Source organism: Carcharhinus amblyrhynchos, chromosome 21 (assembly GCF_965287045.1).
Source record: "Carcharhinus amblyrhynchos chromosome 21, sCarAmb.v2.hapA, whole genome shotgun sequence".
In the NCBI taxonomy this organism is placed as follows: Eukaryota; Metazoa; Chordata; class Chondrichthyes; order Carcharhiniformes; family Carcharhinidae; genus Carcharhinus; species Carcharhinus amblyrhynchos.
Window position 1 is genome coordinate 35036868 of NC_137344.1, and position 22946 is coordinate 35059813.

Below are 22946 nucleotides of genomic sequence, written 5' to 3' on the forward strand. Positions count from 1 at the left end.
TGGCCCAAGACCAGAATTGAACCTGGGTCCCTGGTGCTGTGAGGCAGCAGTGCTAACCACTGTGCCACCCCCAATACCTATACTCAGCAACCAGTAGTGGATTTTTTTCAGCCTATCTAGAAATTACCTACTTACATAGGTAATTAAATATTGATGACCAAAAATATTTGCTCCAGAAATGACATCAGTATGTCATTTTCATTCATCTTTGCACCCTACCTGTCGAGAAAGCATTGCTTCCTGTTATCATTTTTCATTACACGCTTGTATGAAATCTATAAATTTCCACATTCTCCCTGTGTAAACTTGTCACGCTATAATTAAAACATCATCAGTGGTGGCACATTAGCACTTCAGCATTGTTTTGCCTCCCAGCAATTCAAAGGAGCTGTAGGGTTGAAAGAGGACTTGTCAAAGGAATGATTAGCTGGAATTACATTTTCAACCATTGATCATTTAAGCCACAGTAATTGCAATTCATTGCCTGCCTATTGTCTGCACCAGCCCGGGGTGCCAAGCTAATGATTTGCATGGTAACACTTCTAAGAGTTGGAGTCAATACGAACATAGGACCAGGCTATTCAGCCCATTGCAAGTGTTTTGAATTTATCACCTTTTTTTGCTAATATTAATAGCGCCTGAAGTAATTTATTTATTTTTAAGACAACTTGACACCTCGGTGCTGCAAGATGTAAAGTCTCTCCCTTTCATCCTCCCGTATGTGTGCATTTCTTTACTTCCTGCAGCATTATTCTGTCAGTAATTTAGCTGCACTGTTCCTTCCTCTCTCTCTCCCCCCTCTATTGCCAACCCACGGCGTCCATGGCAACACATAGCCAGGTTTCACTGTACACACAGTACAGCCTAGCTTAATGGCCAAGGCCCACCCCCCACTCCTGCCCTCATTTGCCCAGCAGTCCAAATTTGGACGCGGCGGGGCCCGGGGATTGAATCTTACCGCTGTCAATCAATGAAGGGAGGGCGCATTCCCCGCCCCGATCTATCAGGTATGGTTAACCTGCAGCGCTGGCTGCCGCTGTTGCTCTTACATGTTGGACTCTGTGAAGACAGCGACCATTAGTACCTATAGTTATCTGGTCAGTGCAAAATGTATATTTCACTTGCATTTTAATTTCATTTTGAATACAGATTTTTAAAAAAATCAGTCTTTTGAATAATTTTACTGAATTGGACAATACAAAGTTATGATTATTAGGTGGACTTTTACCTGAATGTCCAACAAGAATAACTTAAGCTCGGGTTTTAATTTTTTTTTGCAAAATGCATTGAAATAATCTGACTTTAGCAACTGAAAAGTATCGGTTCAGTATCATACCTCAATAAGGATTGATGAAGGTTTTAATAGGATTGATTTATTATCCTCTTGCAAGTTTTGGGGAAAAAAAGTGGTTTGATACGTTTGCCTAACTACTGTTAGAATTTTTAAACAGTTTTTAAACAGTTTAGACATTATTGTTTAGTTGAATGCGTAAATTACATATTAATATATCACCGTGTCCAGATTATTATCAAAGTTTGCATTTGAACAATATTACTTCGTGTTTTTGTCAATAAGTTCCTTTGTACACACAAAACAAGTACGGGAACGATGTTGACCAGTTTGTCTGTATATAGGAAAAATCGTGAATGAGAAACAGGGACATGTGTAGCATTTAGAAAGGCTGCATTGGTTATTATTAAATCAAAGGGATTAAGGTGTTAATTCCAACAATGCAGTTACTATAGCTCTAGTTGCTTATAGAATTTAAACTAAATCTATATTCACTCAGGCCTTGACAGCTGTTAGCTGGAGATACAGATATTGGTGGTGTCTAAGGATTAAAAGCGTAGTAAAAGTATCAGTAAAGTTTATAAAGGTAGTGAGAATGACAATGATATTCGTGTACCTACAAAAATGTTAAATGGATAATATAATAAAGAATTCAGAGGGTGAGGTATTATTGTGGTTGCATTTGTTGCAGATAATGCCTAACCTATTAACAGGCAAAATCATCCATATTGTCCACAGGAAACCTTTTATTACTTAATGAGTTATCTATTCCTAAGGCTAGTGGGTTTGGATTAATTTCAGTACTCTATCTCAGCGGGATCATGTAACGTGTGTTAATGTTCATGAATAAACAGCCAGCTGGAGCCCAGTTATTGTTTCTCTGTTTGTTCTTTCAACAGGTGAGACCCCCCTGCTCGATTTCACAAAGCCAGCTCTCCTTTGTTGGTTCGGGTGAGGAGAGAGAGAGCAAGGATTAATTTTGGATTGCTCTTGCCAAGTGTTGACACAGACATGATGGGCTGATTGACCTTCCGTCCTGTAAACCTCTCTGGTTCTACAGGTTATGCTATTGAAAGTTTGGCTCTGCAACCTGTTTTAGTTCCAAAGGTGTTGCTCGATTCTTAAACTACTGCTAAAAATTAATGAGGCAGTCATTCAGAATGTGTTTGTTGTCGGAAATATTGAAACCCAACCTTTTCTTTTGTCTCCTGACAGCTGCTACACGACTCTGGGCTTAAGTCCATAATCTCCTCACAAGCACTTCAAGTTAAGTCTAGTCTCATAGAATCCCTACTGTGCAGAAGGAGACCATTCAGCCCATCAACTCTGCACCAGCTCTCCAACAGAGCATCTCACCCAGGCTCTATTCCCGTAATCCCATTTAGTCATCCCACTAATCCCCAGCCCACACATCGCGGGACACTTAGGGACAATTTAGCATGACAAATCCACCTAACCTGTACATCCTTTGGACTGTAGGGGGGAAACTGGAGCACTCAGAGGAAACCCATGGAGACACTAGGAGTATGTGCAAACTTCACACAAACAGTCAGCCAGTGCTGGAATTGAACCCAGGTCCCTGGTGCTGTGAGGCAGCACTGCTAACTACTGTGCACCGTGCTGCCCATTGGTGCAGAATATGAACATCCTGATTTTTCCCCTGTATCCAATGTGTCATCGAGACCAACTTCTTCTAAACTTTGCAACATTAATTATTTCCACCCCACCTCTGCACAGAGCCCTTAAAACCCTAATCGTTGTCCTTATTGCTTCAAGGCCTGATGTCTCTAAACTGCTGTAACTGTTACTAGGGGGCATAACTATAAGGTTCATGGTGGGAGATTTAGGAAGGATGTCTGAGGTAGATTCTTCACTCAGAGAGTGGTTGGGGTGTGGAATATGTTGCCTGCTGAAATAGTGGAGTCGGACACTTCAGGAACTTCCAAGCAACAATTGGATAGGCACATGGAGCACACCAGAATGATAGGGAGTGGGATAAGTTGATCTTGGGTTTGGACATAGCTCGGCACAACATTGAGGGCTGAAGGGCCTGTACTGTGCTGTACTGTTCTGTGTCTCTAAGTTTTTATGGCTTCCTGGGAGCCACTTTGCACAAACTGCAACTCATTCAGCATGCAAATGCCTGTATTCTTATCCAGGCAAAGCCTGACATCTATGTTCACCTGTCCGAGGCTGAATTGACCATCCTTTGGATCATGTTCATCATTATCTTCATCTTTAAGGTTTCTTATAAACTTGCACCATCCAAACTCTGCAATGATTATCAACCTTGTATTCATTCTTGGCTCCTGTGACACTGATTTACATCTTGTTTCAAACCTATTTGCCCCATGTTTGGTTAACATTCTCCAGTCACCACACTGCTGCCCTCACCACTTTCAAAAGTCTACTAAAGCTTATTTCTTCTTTTGTTCCCATCCCTCAATGTATTGTTTCCCTCTCGCACAGTACTCTTGTAATTCCTCAATTCCTGAACCACTTTCTGTGGTAAAAAAGCACAATATAAATTCAAGGTGTTATTGCTGAATCCTTAAAAATTTACAAAGGGAAGTAGGGTAAGTTCAGTGCTTCCAGTTAGGAGCTGCTTTTAGAGGGGAAATTAAAGCTGCAGTGTTGGGAATGCAGAATCAGTTACTTTTCCATGACATCTGCACCTATTGTAAAATAGCAAAAGTGAAAAGAATATGATTGTCTTTAAAAATAATAATTTGTGTATTTTATAGGAAAAGACCCATTGCACTTTAAGGCTCAACAATGACTGCTACTTACTACCGTCCCAGAGCAGCTAGTGCTAATTTTCTGCCAGCCATATCGACAATGGCGTCAAGTTACAAAGGCCACTATCCTCTCAATGTGCTAAGACAGAACTTAATGTTGCCTTGGAGACCTAGCACCTATTACAAAATGACATGCGTTGCTCCTACCATAGCTTCTTTTACTACTAATGAACCTGGACACACTGAAGCTAAAAGTGCTCACATCCCATCGAATAGAACAACGTTACTTACTAAATACAGTCCTCAGGATTGGTATGAATCAAACCAGACCAACTATAGACAGTCCGAGTCTTCCAGACACAGTGCAGAGAAGCTCCGGGCTGACACTGCTCGTTTGATCCAGAATAAGGAAAATGTTACGAAGAAAATACAGTTTGAAACCAGCAAGAATTTAGGTGAACGTGTCAATGACATTATGTTTTGGAAATCTGAATTAGCTCATGAGATTGAGCAGATGATCGGGGAGACTAATGCTCTCCTGGAGGTCAAGAAACGTTTAGAGCGTGCCTTGACAGAAACTGAAGGTCCTCTCCAGGTAAAAGGCATCTTAATGCTGAATTATTTAATATTTTAAATGTCTAAAATTGCAGTTGCTTTCATTATTTACCATATGTCAATTCCAAATTAGAAATAATTCTTTTAATTTGATTTATTATTGTCACACATATTGGGATACAATGAAAAGTATTGTTTTTTGCACGCTATACAGACAAAACATAATGTTCATAGAGTACACAGGGGAGAAGGAAAAGAGAGGGTGCAGAATATAGTGTCACAGTCATAGTTAGGGTGTAGAGAAAGGTCAGCTTAATATATAGCAGGTCCATTCAAAAGTCTGATGGCAGCAGAGAAAAAGCTATTGTTGAGTTGGTTGGTATGTGTTCTCAGACTTTTATATCTTTTACTTGATGGAAGAAGGTGGAAGAGAGCAAGTCCAGGGTGCATGGGGTCCTTGATTATGCTGGCTGCTTTTCCGAGGCATCAGGAAGTGTAGACAGTGTCAGTGGGATAGTAAAATACAGATAAATTAGCTGTTTTAATGGGAATACAGTGTAATTGTTTAATGAATAGTTTTACTTGCTAATCATTGCCTGCTTTGGCTGTTCACCATCTGAAAATTATAAATTGTATTCCACTGTAGCTGAGAGAGTGGAGAAAGTGACTTTCAATTGCATTGAGATCGCATGATGCATTTAATGGAAGTCATATTACTTCTCATGATCAGGTTTCTCACTTTATGACCCAATGAAATGGTGAATGTTGATACACTTGGGGCAAAGAATTGCTTTAGTCACCATTATAAGAAAAGTGAGACATTTTGTCAATAATAGATCACAATATTAGCTTTGTTCTTTCTAATGTGCATGGTGTACATGGGGTTAGAAATCATGCTCTGTCACAGAAAATAGTCTGGGTTGTTTCACACAATCATCCCAGAAAGATACTTTGGTCTTTGTGGAGGGACAGTCATTCAATTCAAAGACAAACATTTTGTGAGGTTTATATGTTTAACTGGAAACTCAAGCTTGGAAGATAAGTAATAAAATTGGTTCTGTGCCAACCACATTTGAAGTATCTTTCAGGCTGTGCTATTCAAATTGGACAGTCTGCATAAAGTCAATGGAAAGAGATAAATCAGTATCGTTATATAGGCAAGCAACAAGAAAACTCAATATAAACATTAATAATCAGGGGTTGTAGAGCCAGGGCAGCTTGCTTTGCCATCATTCATAGTCAATGTGGCAGTCATTTTCTATCTAGTGAGAAGGAATATTTAAATCTCTTCAGTTATCCATTTACTATTTAGTGAACTTATTGAGATTTCTAACTGGTGCAATCAAATTTCCTGTTTTAAAAAAGCAAAGAATTATGTAAACTGATGAAATATCATCTGTAAGTTGTTCAATCCTGGGCACGTGAAATATTGGAATATCTGCATCATAGGGAATGAAGGTTGATCCACAGAAACACACTGACATGCTGAAGAAGAGAGAAGTGTCCGAGAGTTAGAACCCAGAAGCATGACTGTTTTATGTTACGGCATTGCCAACGCCATTTGGAATGTATTTATGATATCACACTAATAGTGATTAAAGCAGTTCCTTTCTCCCTCCTGCCCCAATACTTTACAGTTTGTGGGCAACACAGTAGCACAGTGGTTAGCACTGCTTGCTGCCTCACAGTGCCGGGGACCAGGTTAGATTCCAGACTTGGGTGGATGTTTGCGTGGATTTTGCATGTTCTCCCCGTGACTGTGTGGGTTTCCTCTGGCTGCTCTGGTTTCTTCCCACATTCCAAAAGATGTGCAGGTCAGGTGCATTGGCCAAGCTAAATGCTCCCTCAGTATACCCGAGCAGGCACCGGAGTGTGGCGACTAGGGGATTTCCACAGTAACTTCATTGCAGTGTTAATGTAAGCCTATTTGTGACACTAATAAATAAACTTTAAACTTTAAAACTTTATAGGGTTGGAAATTTCAAAATAATACACTTATACTGAAATGGCCTTGATGGTGGCATCATGATATTGTCACTGGAATAGTGACCCAATATAATGACCTGGGGACCCAGATTCAAAACCCACCATAGCAGATGGTGAAATTTGAATTGCAAAAGAATTCTGAATGAGAAGTTTAATGATGACCATGAAACCATTGTCGCAAAGACACATCTGGGTCCATTAATGTATCCTTAGGAAAGGAAATCTTGCCTAGTCTCATTAGTATGTGACACCACAGAAAATTGGTTGACTTTTTACTGTCTTCTGAAATGACTAATAAGCTGCTTAGTTCAAGAGCAATTAGCGGTGGGCAATAAATGATGTCCGTATCCCATAAGACCATAAAGGAGCAGAATTAGGTCATTCGATCCATCGAGTCTGCTCCGCTATTCAATCATGGCTGATATAATTCTCATCCCCATTCTCCTGCTTTCTCCCTGTAACCCCTTGATCCCCTTATTGATCAAGAAAATATCTATCTCTGTCTTAAAGACACTCAATGACCTGGACTCCACAGCTCTCGGTGGCAAGGAGTTCCACAGATTCACCACCCTCTGGCTGAAGAAATCCCTCCTCATCTAAGTTTTAAAGGAGCAGGGATGTATTACTGTATAAGGTTCTGGTCAGACCCCATTTGGAATGTTGAGAGTAGTTTTGGGCTCCATACTTAAGAAAGGATGGACTAGCCTTGGAGGAGGTCCAGAGGAGGTTCACAAGAATGATCCCAGGAATGAAGGGTTTGGCATATGAGGAGTGGTTGATCATTATTAGTCTATAATTGATTTAGAAGGATGTGGCGGGGGTTGGGGGGGGGATCTAATTGAAACTTACAGAATACAGAGAGGCCTAGATAGGGTGGACGTGGAGAGAGTGTTTCCACTACTGGGAGAGAGACTAGAACTCAAGGGCACAACCTCTGAGTGAAGGGACGTTCCTTTAAAACTGAGATGAGGAGAATTTGAATAAATTTTAAAAAACTATGTAGCATCAGCTTTTTTAATCTCAATAGAAAATGTTAAGTGGGTGTAATATAACAGTGATTAACAACTCAGTGCTGGTATTACTATCAATTAAAGCACATTAATTTTGCGAAATAAATAATTGTATTGCATAGTGTTACAAAACATCAGTTGCAGTTTGTATTCTTAATTTGCAGTTTAATTATTAATGTCACAGGTGTCACAAGAATGTCTATACCACAGAGAGAAAAGGATTGGTATCGATCTCGTACATGACAGCGTAGAGAAGCAGTTGCTAAAGGTTGGTATCAGTAAATCAGAATTCCTACGTTAAAAATACATTGTATTGGTATGATCCTTTCACTGAAGCGATATTTGCACTTTCTTTTCAATAGGAAGTTGAAGGTATAAAGTCCTGTCAAGAAAGAATGAGAAGACACCTAAACAGGGCAATAGCCCAACTTTCGTAAGTGTAACAATTTGAATTACAAAGCAAAGTACAGATGTAAGATTCAGAGAGATTGACATTTGAGTGACACAGGGTAGAAGGAGGCTGAATTTAATCCGACATGCTGAATCAAGCTCAGTGTATATAAATGAATCGGAAAATCTCTACAGTGCAGAAGAGATCGTGCACTCAGCCCATCAAACCTACACCGACAACAATGCCATCCAGGCCCTATCCCTGTAACTCAACATATTTACTCTGCTAATCCCCTTGACACCAAAGGCAGTTTACCATGGACAAGCCACTTAACCCACACATCTTTGAAGTGTGGGAGGAAACCAGAGTACCCAAAGGAAATCCACATAGACACAGGGAGAATGTGCAAACTCCACACAGACGGTGACCTAAGGCTGGGATTGAACCCTGGCGCTGTGAGGCAGCAATGCTAACTATTGAGCTGCCCTGCCACCATCTAACATTGTACATCTTGCTCCAGCAACTTTGCTTCCCTCAAGAACTAATGATGTTGCGATAAAAAAGAACATCTGGTAAAGAGTGAAGTAAAATAATCTGTTGGAGGAGGTGGGGTAAACCCTGTTATGTAGAGGGATCTACAATAGCATTGATAGCGATGAGAGCTGTGATTGCTGTCAGAGGGAAGCAGACCTATAAAACAGTACGGGTGATCTATCCTAATACAGCATCTGTGAATACTGGCTCGCTTGTAAGGGTGTCTTCCAGATTTTCCACTCATGACTCCCATCTCTGTCTCACAACGTGAACTGCCATGGGACAGCTCAGACTCTAAACCACAATAAAGTTCCTAAACTTCCTGTTAATCTATTTTTATAGGTCATTACTTTTTACTGTGGCATTAAGTAGTAACCATGGACACTACAAAGGAAGTAACAATTTAAATGACTTTTAATTGCAAAATATCTTGGTGCTTCTGACTTTTGTAGGTAGCAGCAACCTTTAACTACAATAATATTAGCTTTTGCACAGTGATTACATTGTCAACTTGCCCACACACAATAATTTAATGAAATGAGTACTACAACTTGGCTGGGCGACGGTAGAGTATTGGAGCCCCATATGAATTCCACCTAGGCTTTGACCGTCCTTTGAATATACATGTCCCAGTTTAGTGAACTTTCTCAATTCATAGGTGGCTTTCAATGCAGCTTTGAAATTACACTAAATGGATCCAGTTTAATCGGGTCCGATGTGTGGGGCCTCATGCATCTGGGGGAAACATCAAAGTAAACTTGCCAGATCCAGCAAAGCAGCTGGGAAGGAACTTTTTAAGCAGAATTATAATGATAATTCTATCTCTTAACATTTTTGCAATTGAAAGATTAGTTTAGAATTGTAATTTGAACTTTGCAAACTAATTTCATGCATATTCATGGTTAACTTATATAAAACTTTACATTATTCCATTATTTGATTTTTGCCAACAAGGCATTTCATTACAAACATAACTTTAGAATGAAATAGCCAATGTGATCAAAGATGAACATGATTGATTGGTAATTTATGTGCTGATTATTAATAGCTTTTCAAGGTTTATATATTTCATTAACCACTCCAATAGGGTTGACAAATCTTAGCTGGAATTCTACAGTCGTTCACACCCATGGGATTCTCCAGTTCCGCCGGCGTGTGGTGACATCAGTGGGAATTCCCAATTGACAGTGGCGGGTCCAGAGAATCCATCTGCTAGCAAACAATGCGTCATCTCCTGCTTACGGGACACACACAGCTGGAAGGCCAGAGAATCTCGCCCCTTACTTTTAATTTAAGATCCTGTTCTCCATTAGATTTACACAATTCCATAGACTGGGATTGGGATTAAAAGACCCTCAATTCCCATCTTCAACTAAAATGTGATGGATTTTTTGCAGCACCCAAGTTCTATGAGCAATAATGAATGAAAAGGATGAAGGGGAAGACAACTAAAAAGATTCCGTTCAGTTAATTTATATACCACTGAACATAGTTTTCTTTTAATTTCATTTGCCATGTTCCATCAATCTGATTATATCCTTTGTTTGCTATCTTCCTTACTGTTAATTACATTTCTAAATGTTGTCTCATCTATAAATTGCAAAATTGTGCCTCCTACATCCAAGTCATTAAGGTACCAATATATCAAAAACAGCAGTACTGAGCGCTCCTCTGTCTAGTCTGAAAAACTGCCATTCAGCCACAAGTCTTTCCTATTGCATAATTTGCATACATGCTGCTGCTGCCCTTTAATCCCATGGTCTTCAATTTAGCTAACAAGCCTATTATTCAATCGTCTTTTGAAAAACCATGCACGCTATTGACTGCACTGCCCTCATCAATCACCTCTGTTCCCACATTGAAAATTAATATTGTCGAACATGAGTGGCGCGGTGGCACAGTGGTTAGCACTGCCACCTCACAGCGCCAAGGACCTGGGTTCAATTCCCGAATTGGGTCGCTGTCTGTGCGGAGTTTGCACATTCTCCCCATTCTGCGTGGGTTTCTTTCAGGTGCTCCAGTTTCCTCCCACAATCTAGTTAGGTGCATTTTCCTCAGTGTACTTGAACAGGCACCAGAGTGTGGTGACTGGGGATTTCGCAGTAACTTCATTACAGTGTTAATGTCAGCCTACTTGTGACACTAATGCATAAACTTGAAACTTTAAATCTCCATGACTGTGCACTGTTTATCTGAGTTGATTAATTGTGGGAGTAACACATTGTGGAGGGGGGGAGATATTCAAAATTAAACGATAAGACAATAAGACCATTCTCAGTCAGCTTTGACATGCGTTCATCATTTCAGTTACGTACCCATCAAAAGTAATTTATTGACTGCGTACTGACTTAAGGGGTGGGCTTTTTTGGCTCTTGTGGTGGATAGGTGGTGGGACAGAGGAGCCATACAAAACAGTGTAGGCATCGGCGCAACCAAAAGATCCTGCCAGTGGCCAATCGTGAGCTGCCTTCACTGCTGGAAAGTGCACTGTGGGGTGGTGGGGAGGATGGGGGGAGTGAGGGGGGCAGATTGGAGTAGGTAGAAATTCCAACCCAGTATATGAATCAAAAATGGAGCTCCAACAGGCTCCCCCACCAAAGAAGAACTTTGCCTGAAACGGTGTCTATAGTATCATTCCAATTATCTGTGAAGCTATGAGGTAAGTTGTTTGAGGTATATTACCTTTTCCAAGTATCTAATAAACGTTGCGCACGTATCTTGGTCAACTGTCACTGTTGAAGCACAAACCATCTACAACTGTTGTTAACAATTGCATATGATTCAATAGAAAATTAGAAAATGTTCCATTCTTTAGTAACATAAACTCAGCAGGGTTGGCTTTTGCCATACTCATTGGGTCTCAAGTAATATTGTGGATTCAGATTTTCCGATAAAAGATTATGGATCGTTGGCTGGAATTCTCCGGTTTTGCATACACTACAATCGCTGCCAGCGTGAACGAAAAATATAGCATTCAGCCAAATCTCCACTCACTGCAGCGGGACTGGCGAATCCCAGCTGTGGGTGAGTTCCGTCAATTCTGGCCATTAATTCTCTACATATGGGATTCACCAGCCCTGCTGCAGTGAGTGGAGATTTGGCTGAATGCTATATTTTTCGTTCTCACTGCCAGAGGTCCTGGCACATGCAAGAGCGGAGAATTCCAGCCAATGTTTCCAGTCCATAATCTTTTATCGGAAAATCTGAATCCACAATATTAGGCATTCTAAAGTGCCTAACCTGCATTTCCTGTTTTTGCTTTCAGGTTTCCAGCATCCACAGTATTTTGCTTGGGTGCTATCCTTCTCAATTGCTTTCCTATCTTTGCAGCACTAAACCACAAAGTTGTTCATTTTTGCAGAGCAAACAGAGGCACCCAGCATGAGCTGGAACAGGATATCAGTGATAAAAATACAGCTTACAGGATTGACGGGAAGTGTCACCAGCTACGCAACACATCCGATGGCATCAGCTACTACAGAGGGGTGGATCGTGTGGATGCCACGTAAGCTGTAAAAATATTGATTAATTATCAAATCATTACCTTTTAAAGTAAGAAAGTGCAGAGTATCAAGTGTGAAAATTTGTATTATTATCCAAGGTGTACTGATCATGATATTATAAAATGGAAAAACAATTTGGATTTGGACTAATTTTTTACCCTCATGACTGGAGGAAAGTTTATTCAATTTTAATCCTTTCATTTTTCTAATGTCTTTGTAATTAACACTAGTCGTAGAAGGAATGGCTGCATGAAAATATCTTTGAAAGAATAAAGACAATGTATGACCATAGTTTCCCTTTCCATCTTCTTTACCCTCTGTGGTTATTAATACATTCACCTGAAATTCATTATGTTGTTAGAACATGGCAGATGGCAAGTAGCAGGCTGCCCATATCCCAACATAAAACAAAACAAGCTGCCAGAGCGATTTTACAATTTGTGTATTATGAGATTTTCTGAGTAAGAAGTCTCACAACACCAGGTTAAAGTCCAATAGGTTTGTTCTGAATCGCAAGCTTTCAGAGCATTGCTCCTTCACCAGATACAGAAGACTTACCTGATTAAATAGCAGCGTTCTGAGAATTTGTGATTCCAAATAAACCTGTAGGACTTTAACCTGGTGTTGTGAAGCTTCTCACTTGCCTACCCCAGTCCAATGCCATCAACTCCACACTGAAGTCAAGAAGTAACTTTCAAACCATTGAAATGGAATGATTTTGTATTAAAGTTTAACATTTAAAATAAAAATACTTTAAACCACAAGAACACCGTTACACAGATAACTTTTTAAACATTTCTGAAAAAATATTGGCTTAGAGCTAAACTATCTTTTTGATGGCAACAGTCCTTATAGACTATTATTGTTAAATCAACTACATTTACTCTATGTCTGCCTGATTATGTAAGCTGGAAGCAGGTTCTTCCTACCTATTCAATCTGAACTGCTCACAGTTTTATGTACCTCAATTAATATTTCCCTTCAGCTTCCTCCATTCCAAAGTTTTTTCTCATGGCTAAAATTGTCTGGTCTTGTCAACAAACAGTCTTGTAAATCTCCTCTGCATCCTCCCATAACTGAATTGTTACAATTGGGCAAGGAATACATGACTCAATAAAGTTGGGAAAGGGATGCATTACAGAACTCTTTCAAAGAGCTAGCACAGAAATTAAGGGCTAAGTGGTTTCTGATGTTGTAATGTTCTATGATGCTATGGTGGCACAGTGGTTAGCACTGCTAGAATTTTTCTATTCAAAGGTCCGTTGAACTTGGGTGGGATTTTCCAATTTTGGGGCGATCATGGCCAGAAAATTCCGCTCATTGTCATAAAAATATTAATGCCTAATTAAGATCAGTACACAATTACCAGTCATATTTACATAAATATCTGTTGATAGAATAAAACATTGAAAAAAGTAAAATTCTTAAGCAAAAGTCTCTTTTTTCTTTTCAAATAATTACTGTCCCTGCTAAATGAATGAAGCATTTAAGCATATTGCAAACGTCTCAATGATATTAATTATTACCTGTGTACTAGCTCGATAATGCTCATCCGTTCAGGTCTTTTGGCCAATCAGTGTGTTAATCATTATTTACAAGCATTTTTGCTCAAGTGTGAAAAGAGATGAGTAACTAATCAGTAATATTTCAGAATCCTTTCTCTTATCAGGTACCAAGGCTGAGGCACATTTGGCAACCAACGTGATAAAAGCTTTTGCTTCGATGTAATCAGGTTCAGTGATTGATCTTTGTGACATTTATGACTTAATGACGCAAAATCACCTTTAGCAACAATATTGTTCCGATATTTTCCGGGAGTTGGCGATATGGGTGAAGTTGAAGACGTTTGGAAAACCTGGCTTGCTGAGATGTAGGGTAGCAGGAGTGGAGGGATTGGGTGGGGGGAAATGTCCAACTGACCTTAACAACAGATCTTTCTTTGCATCTTACCAGGACATCACTGCACACCCCCCCAATCCCACCCCGGAGCCACCTGGGGAGGGAAGTTCCAAAATTGAGAAGGTGGCACGGTAGAGGCAGGAGATCAGGGCTGGGGAAAGGAGGTTGAAGATCGGGGATAGCGAGGGAAGCCAGAAACAGGGGTGGGGTAGACCTGAGGTGCTCTTGAAGGTCAGGAAGGAAGGAACCGTGCTCCTACTGGTCCACAAGGAGTGTATAACCTGAGGAGGCAGCAGCTCCCACCTGGATTCAGCTGCCAGGAATCCAGCAGCTCAGATCCTGCTCGCTATCTATTAATTTAAGTTGTGGTTCCAATGTTCATAGAAATTATAGAAACCCTACAGTGCAGAAAGAGGCCATCTGGCCCATCGAGTCCACACCAACCACAATCTCACCTAGGCCCTACCCCCATATCCCTACATATTTTACCCACTAATCCATCTGATCTACACATCTCAGGACACTAAGGGGCAATTTTAGCACGGCCCAATCAACCTAACCTGCACATCTTTGGACTGTGGGAGGAAATTTACCATGGCCAATCATCCTAACCCTCACAGAATTTGGACTGTGGGAGGAAATCGGAGTACCCGGAGGAAACACATGCAGACACAGGGAGAATGTGCAAACTCCACACAGACAGTGACCCAAGCCAGGAATCAAATACAGGTCCCTGGAGCTGTGAAGCAGCAGTGCTAACTACTGTGCTACCGTGCCGCCAATGTTGACATCCAATATGCCATTTGAGGTCCTGAAATTTGCATTTTAAAATTCAAAGGTGTAAAATGCTTGATCCTGATATTTTAACTCCATGATCATTTACTACCTGTTGTGGTGGTCAAACTTGAGGGCTGTCTCTCTGAACTATGGATAAGTAAGCTTCTTCTAATGAAGAGATACATTCCAGTTGTGAGCAATGATGTGAAAATAATTGTGATGCTGAATGGGCTAAGCATGTCCCAGACTTAGAGTGACATCTTTGGTTTGGTTGTATCTCAGCCATTTCTGAATAGGTTTCCTGTGCTATTTGTGAATGTGCACAATAATATGTAGGAATTCATACAAATATACATTCAGTCATTCATCATAACCCTGATTGTTTGGTTTTTTACAGTCCTCTAATTGCAATGTTTTTTATTCCATGAATAGTTTCTTGCCAAACCTGATACAACAGTTAAATATATCAAAGAATAGGGCAGTTCCCTGGACTGAAAAACATGACAAAACCACTAACGTTTGTCAATCTCACTCAGAGGTTTTGGAAAAATGGTGAGAAGCACATGGATCTTTACTGGAGCTTTGATCCAGCTGCATGCAGGATAAATTGGAGATGTTCTGTACTGCTGCCTTACTTAGTAGGGAATATTTTTTATTTCTTGTAGGGTCCATTCATTCCTCAGAATAGACGTAGCAGGCACTAGTACGTTGAATCTTTTATTGAGCAGAATTTTAAAATTAACACATTACAGAAAGTGAAGAAAAATAATTTACTGGAGAGGGGGAGAAAGAGAGAGAGAGTAGCAAAAGTCAATCCCAACACAGACTTGACCCAAACCTTACACTCACCAAACGCATATAGCTGTCGAGAGCATTATAACTTTTCAGTTATCCATATTATAAAATTACTTTGTACAAACTGTGTCTCTAACTTCCATAAACAATTTGCAGCTGTGGCCATGAAAGCTTTTGTTTATGAAAAACTTTGTTTTGCTTATGAGAAAGCATTGCTCGCACTGTACTTTCAAAGAACACAGTCAATTCCTAAGCTCATCCCAGCTGAGTTTTAAAATGTGGCTCAGTTAGCTTTAAAGCTTAGCAGAGTTAGTTACATGGACAGAAATATTTTATAATGAAGTCTTTGCATTAACTGAAGCAAACCATACAAAGGGTCCCACTTTTCTCTTCTTTCTGGTGTTGATCATCCTTTGCAAATCATTCAAAATGGCAGAGTCATTTAGAGATGTCTTGAAGTCTTTTTGTAATATGTGCTATTCTCTTAAAACAGAATTTCAGTTCCAGAGTCTTGGGCCAAGTACACAGATAATAATATCTTACGATCGCAGAGCGAACGGGCTGCATCTGCTAAGCTCCGAGATGATATAGAAAATCTCCTTAATTCGACGTCCAGTGAAATGTGGAATCAGTTCAATACTTTGAATGTGTCCTTTACAAACCGCATCTCTGAGATAGCTGAAGCCAAAAATAAGCTGCAGACACACCTTGCTAAGGTAAACAAAGGATTCAGATTGATATGTAGGAGCCATGTACCATCCAGTTTTAAGGAGTATTGCGATGTCTGTAAAAGCATTTTTCATCATATCCAAAACAGTTCATTGACATTTATGTGGCAATAGCTTTAATGAATAAACATATCAGTAATTTACAACACAGATAGATTACTAGGAAGTTGTTTCTTAGCGTGTGATCATTACTGAAGGTGACTTAACTCAGTGCTTCTCAAACTTGTTTGGTTAAAGGGACCCTTTTCAAATGGATTAGTTATCATGAACACACCCATCTAAATTCTAATACTATATTATACTCATAAAATGAGAGTGATGCATGAAAGAGTGTTGTAATGACGTTTTCAGCACAGCAAGTATTTACATTACAACTATCAGTGAGATGGGTGTGCCTGCTTCCCACAGTGGCCTATCTGTCCTTGGCAGGGGGACAGAGAGAGCAGGAGTGTGGAGAGGGCAGTTCAAAGAGAGGGCAAAAGCTCAGAGGAGGCCAAGTATGGAGAGAGTAGGAGGATGGGGGGGTGGGAACAGTGCAGGGAGAGAGCACCGGAGAGCAGGAACATGGCGATAGGCAACAGGGCATGCCTCCACTGCTGGCCATTCGATTACTCTTGACCACCTACCCTTATAGTCCTCTCCATTAACTTGTAAAGCAAGCCTGTGTTGTGGAAGACCTCCATGGATCATCTGGTGTCCACAAAACCCTGGTTAAAAATTCTGACTTAGATAGAGTGCAACATTTCTCATGTTGTTCATCATCTGTTGAAACGAGACTGCATGAGTTGAAATGGCTTCGATACAATGTTTGTAATAGATGCTTATGTTAAATAGGTCAGTGGTTATCTTAAAGTATAAAACAACAGACAAAGGAAACTTCTCATAAACATTATAAAGTGTTCACTTCCAATATTGTACAATGCAGCTATGGTGACATAAATGAAACATTTACCAATCCCAGATCATCATTTGCTAGATGGAGGTTTTAAAACTAAAATTAACGGTGGAACTTTCCACTGGAGGGATTTTCCGCTCCCGCCAAAGTCAATGGATTTTTTAACGGCAGGCTGCATTTTCCAGATTTACCCCCCCACCCCATTCCATGAGAGGGTCATAGAATTCAGTCCAATCGTATCAGTCAACATTCAAGGGGAGGTTTTCTAATGCGGGTGTGAGTTAGGGCAATATGCCCAGTGATTGGGCCAGCTCTGAAGGTCTTAGTGACACACTTGATATGCATTTATAAACTGAACCATCTCGATACAGGAACTCTTTTACAAGTTACGTTTGCAAAGAAAAGAATGATGTGAAGTGTCATGAGAGATTGTCTAAAATTGAAAGGCTCGGTTGAATAGAAGACGTATAAAGTACCACTTGGAAACAATACCTTGGATTTGTAGGAAGGCAGAAAGCATTTTTAAAAGAAAACAAAGGGACAAAGTTACTTCAAAGTGAGATAAAACATTATCAAGCAAAGATAAACACAGCAAAATCACAAGGTACAAAGTACAAAAGAAGATGCTGTTTGAACAAGAGTATTCTCCTTTGAATCTTTCGTTATCTTTAGTTTGTGAAAATTCTACCAGCTCTGCTAACTTTAAGAACTTATTTAACCAAATGATAGGAATAAGACAGACTTAGTTTACCATTACATTCCTTACTAAGGTTATCAATAGAAAAGCTAGTGGATAATATACTCCAAAATTGCAAAAGTATTCCACCTACTACTCTAGGTATTAACTTAACATGTAGGAGAGACCTCACCAAAATAAGGACTGCGATGGTATTATGGTCTGCTAGACACACAAATTTATAAAGAAGGAAAGTATTCAGAGAGATAACGCAACCACTGCCTACATCGATTTATGAATTACCTATCAATAAATAGCACTGGCAAATGTGGAGTTGAACTATACACAACAATCCCGAGGTTAGCCAGAGATTACTTTTCTAAAGCATAAAAAGATTGCAGGTCACATCAGTTTCGTCTGTGGATGAAGAAAATGCTGTTGCACATTTCTGCATTCTGCTGCTGATAAGACCAAAAAACTGGATACTGTGATCTCGTAAGACATTTTTTTTTTGATACAAAATAAAAGCAGCTGGACACCGTTCCCAGTCAACACCAAAGGACAACATCCATCATTTTCCTCCTCTGTATTTTCTCTGGCTATGCAGACCCTTCAAGTGATCTTCCAGACAGAGCTGACAATCGAAAGCATTAAAAGAGCAATCAGAGACAAGGAGGCACCCCTGAAAGTAGCCCAAACCCGTTTGGATGAACGCACTCGGAGACCAAACGTGGAACTGTGCCGCGATGCAGCCCAGATTCAGTAAGTCAATAAATAAAGATCCCCTCATACACGCTCAGGGATGGTCTTTTTGGCACAGTCAGTAGCGTTCCTGTTCTGAGTCAAAAGCTCTGGGTTCGAGACCCACCCCAGGACTAGGTGGCCATGGATGGTGCATTCATAGCATGGAAAGGCAGTTTAATTACCAACTTCTAAACCCTTCCAATATGCCAGACAGTCAGAGTGGGAGAATCTCCTGTTGAGTGGTGCTTCCTCCTCCCCAGCTCAACGCCTCCCCCATTTCTCTGCCACAAATTATAGCCTCTAACTGGTGACTTGTTTCAGGAAGCACTGGTTCTGGAAACAAATATAAGCGTGTGTGGGAGGGGGTGAAGTGGCCTGCCCACTGGCTCCCTGCTCCAAACACACCACAGCTTTATAGTTGGATGAGGGATAGGTTGGTCCCATGATCAATTGAAGCCTTAAGTGGCCACTTAATGACCATGTGAAGGCTGTTTGTAACCCAGGCTTAATTTTATGGCTGGTGGGAAGACTTCAAGGCCAGGAGGGAAACCCAGAAAGTGAGCCTGCTCAGGCTTTGGGTGGGAAGTCAGGTTGGGGGAGCACCCAATGGTCTCCTTTCAACATTGCCCTTCTCCCTGAAACCACAAAGTCTGGTCCCTGCGCGTGCTCCCCTGGCCTCTGCACCAACATCCCCACACTGCTCAGACACCTAGGCCTCACCTCCCCTCCCCTCCCACACTGAGACCTCCACACAAACCTGATCCTGGACTGAGACGTTAGGGATTGCTTGTAGTCCCAGCCTTGTCCATTGTGGCTTCTAGCACTGCTAGGACCACAGACCTGTTGCTCAATCAAACTCTCAGAGATTGGACTTCCTTCCGAGTGAGGGACAGAAGTCCTCTCTCCAGTCAGTTCACACTCAGAATGTTAAAATGCTTCTCCAAACCCTTTAAATAATCAAAACCAGTCCAGAAGATCTTGTTGATCCAACTTTACATTCCAATATACCCCCCTCTTACGTGCGAAGATCTCCACCCCAGCCAGATTCAGGTTCTGCTCTTGCATGATGGAACAAGATAATTTAACATTCACTGTAGTAGCCAATAATTTATTCCCCAGGTCTGTAATTGTCTGAAAAGAAAAAACATCTAATATCCAGGACACTCTCCTTCTAAAGGGTAATTATGGATGGACAATAAATGCTTGCTTTGCCAGAAATGCTCGTGTCTCATGAAGAAATAATTTTAAACAATTACCTCCTCTCAGAATTTGTAAGTCTGACCCCTGGTCCTCTCTAGCTCATTTCGTTGCAGTGATTGGTCAATGTAAATCCAATCTAGTATTTTCATTATTTTACAAAACCCAATCAGGTCACCCCTGGATCAATGTTTCTTCAAATTGTTCAGTATAGAGATGCAGCTCAGCGAGTCTATCTAGGTAACAATGGTATTTCACAATGTCAATTAATCTTATGGACCTCTGCATCTTTTCCAAAGACATAAGAAACTCCACCATACAAATATATTAGGGCCGGATTTTTGTCAAAGAGATGGGTATCAGGAGTTGGGAATTTTCCCGGCCCATTTCCGCCCACTCTATTTTTGTGTTGAGAGAGATAGCATGGATGGGACTCGGGTCCACCATGTCCAGAGGCAGGCCTGAGGTAGCAACAGAGTTCGGCAGCTGGTGACTCTGGTAAACTATTAGACCTGCCCCTGTTTATTGGCGATTTGCCCAATTGTATTCATGACTGCTAGGACTACTAACCGTCACTCCTCATCCCCTCCTCATGTGACCTATACCCCCTCCATGCCAGCCCCATTTCCTCCATGCCCCCTTGTAGCTCCTCGTTACCCTGAGCCAGGCATGTTTGATGCATTCTCAACACCATCTCTTCAATAACCCCTCCCATTACCCCATGCCCCAAGTACTCCCTCCTTATCTATTCTTCTAATGTCTCCGATGCATAGAAAGAATGTGTCATCGGCAAATCTGGCAATTCCATGAAATGCTCTGAAAAGAATCTGATAACTTAAGCAAATATACTTTGAAAACAAAAACATGCTTATCTTACACCTTCAAAAAAGTATCAATGATATACAGCTTTTCATAGCATCAATGACAAAAAATATTGATTCACTTCACATCTCTTAATTTTGTGTAATTAAATACACAGGTGTTAAAGAGCACTTCAAAGAAAAATCAAGGTAAAAAATATACTAATCAGCCAAAGCTTGCACTCCTCTGCAGACTGCATTAACATTGCCTTCAGGCCTGAGTCTATTATCCATTTTGGAGCTCAGCCAAGCATTTATAATGAAACCATCTGGATAAAAAACAAATGCCGGTGATCTGCTCAATCTGTTTTGGTTCACACAATTGCTATAGTATGCCATGAATTGAACATGCCAAGGTCTCCTTCTAATATCATGGCCAGAACTTTCTGGCTGTTCAGGCTAGTGGGATCCTCTGGTCTTGCCAGTGGCACATCCCCGCAGTGGGTTTCCCAACAGCAAGGGGTGCATTCAGTGGGAAACCGTGTTGAAAATGGCAGGACTAGAACATCTCACCATCAGTCAATGGTGGGCCAGCTCCCAGTTGTATGCGCTCTGAAGTTTTTAAAATTGCTTGCCCTGTAGAGCTGTATGTATATGTACAGGATTTGATCTGCCTAAATGTACAGCATTGCAGTTCTCTAAATAAAATATCATTTGCCAAATATAGCCTAATTGCCCATTACAACAAGATCATCTTGAAGTCGTCAAGCATCCTTTACAAGTTCCAAACCTTTGCTTGTAACAAGATATTATTTACAAATTTGTGGTTCGTGCCTCTAACCCCTTCAGTCGGGTCAGGGATGGAAATAGGAAGCAGAAAAAGCCCTAAGACCAATTTGTGTGGGATGCCACTGATAATCCTTCTCTAAACAGATCCATTTCCATGAATAACCACTTTATTTTAAAACAGTTATTATTTCATTTGATATGGGCATCACTGTCAAGGCCAGCATTTAGGCCCATCCCTGATTATTCTTGAACTGAATAGCTTGCTAGACTATTTCAGAGAGAGAGTTAAGCATTAACCACATTGCTGTAGGACACAAACAACAAATACTGGAAAATCTCAGCAGACATCTGTGGAGAGAGAGTACAGCCAACGTTTAAAGGCAGGATGACCCTTCATCAAAGCTGAAGAGTCATCCTGTCTCAAAACATTGGGGGCGATTCTTCCAGCCACTGCACTGCTGTATTCTCTCTCAGTGGTAGCCATGATGTGGAGATGCCAGTGTTGGATTGGGGTGGGCACAGTAAGAAGTCTCATAACCCCAGCTTAAAGTCTAACAGGTTTATTTGGTATCACAAGCTTTCAGAGAGCTGCTCCTTCATCAGGTGAGTGGAGAGTTGGGTTCTCAAATATGGCATATATAGACAAAGGCACAATTGCAAGTTAATGGTTGGATTGTGACTCTTAACAGGTGATCAAGTCTCTACAGGAATAGACAATGTGAGTGGAGAGAGGGATAATCACAGGTTAAAGAGGTGTGAATTGTCTCAAGCCAGGGCAGTTAGTGAGATTTTGCAAGCCTAGGCCAAATGATGGGGATTACAGATAGTGTGACATGAACCCAAGGTCCTGGTTGAGGCCATCCTCATGTGTGCAGAACTTGGCAATCAGTTTCTGCTCGGCAATTCCGCATTGTCATGTGTTTGAAGGCTGCCTTGGAGAACGTTCACCTGAAGATGGTAGGCTGAGTGTCCTTGACTGCCAAAGTGTTCCCCGACAGGAAGGGAATACTCCTGCCTGGTGATTGTCGTGCAATGTCCGTTCATCCATTGTCATAGCATCTGCATGGTCTCACCAATGTACCAAGCCTCGGGACATCCTTTCCTGCAGTGTGTCTGGTAGACAATGTTGACCAAGTCGCATGAGTATGCACCGTGTACCTGGTGGATGGTGTTCTCACTGTGATGGTGGTATCCATGTCAATGATCCGGCACCTCTTGCAGAGGTTGTTGTGTTGAGGTTGTATGGTGTCGTGGTCACTGTTCTCCTGAAGGCTGGATTGTTTGTTGCAAATAATGTTGTTTGAGGTTGTGCAGTTGTTTGAAGGCAAGAAGTAGGGGTGTGGGGATGGCCTTGGCGAGATGTTCATCTTCATCAATGACATATTGAAGGCTCTGAAGAAGATGTAGTTTCCTCGCTCCAGGAAGTACTGGCTTGAGACAATTCACACCTCTTTAACCTGTGATTATCCCTCTCTCTACTCACGTTGTCTGTACCTAGACAGACTTGATTACCTGCTACGACTCCAACCATTATTTTGCAATTGTGCCTTTGTCTATATATGCCGTATTTGAGAACCCAACTCTCCACTCACCTGATGAAGGAGCAGTGCTCCAAAAGCTTGTGATACCAAATAAACC

At 41.0% G+C, this 22946-nt stretch overlaps 1 protein-coding gene across 4 annotated transcripts in view; it reads left to right on the forward strand.

The window, feature by feature from the left end:
- The first annotated feature begins 988 nt into the window (after window positions 1-988).
- The window catches only part of tekt3 (tektin 3), a 29610-nt gene continuing 7652 nt past the window's right edge, over window positions 989-22946 (forward strand). Inside the window, exons 1-8 of one of the 4 annotated variants that reach the window (XM_080209021.1) lie at window positions 989-1097; window positions 2191-2398; window positions 4036-4624; window positions 7765-7848; window positions 7943-8013; window positions 11867-12010; window positions 15973-16195; window positions 18386-18540. In XM_080209021.1, coding sequence (XP_080065147.1) covers window positions 4067-4624; window positions 7765-7848; window positions 7943-8013; window positions 11867-12010; window positions 15973-16195; window positions 18386-18540 — 1235 coding nt within the window. In that variant the 5' untranslated portion in view covers window positions 989-1097; window positions 2191-2398; window positions 4036-4066. Of the gene's footprint in view, window positions 1111-1824; window positions 2399-2506; window positions 2558-4035; window positions 4625-7764; window positions 7849-7942; window positions 8014-11866; window positions 12011-15972; window positions 16196-18385; window positions 18541-22946 lie in introns of those variants that run through there. The other 3 variants (XM_080209022.1, XM_080209023.1, XM_080209025.1) reach the window with 3 other exon arrangements.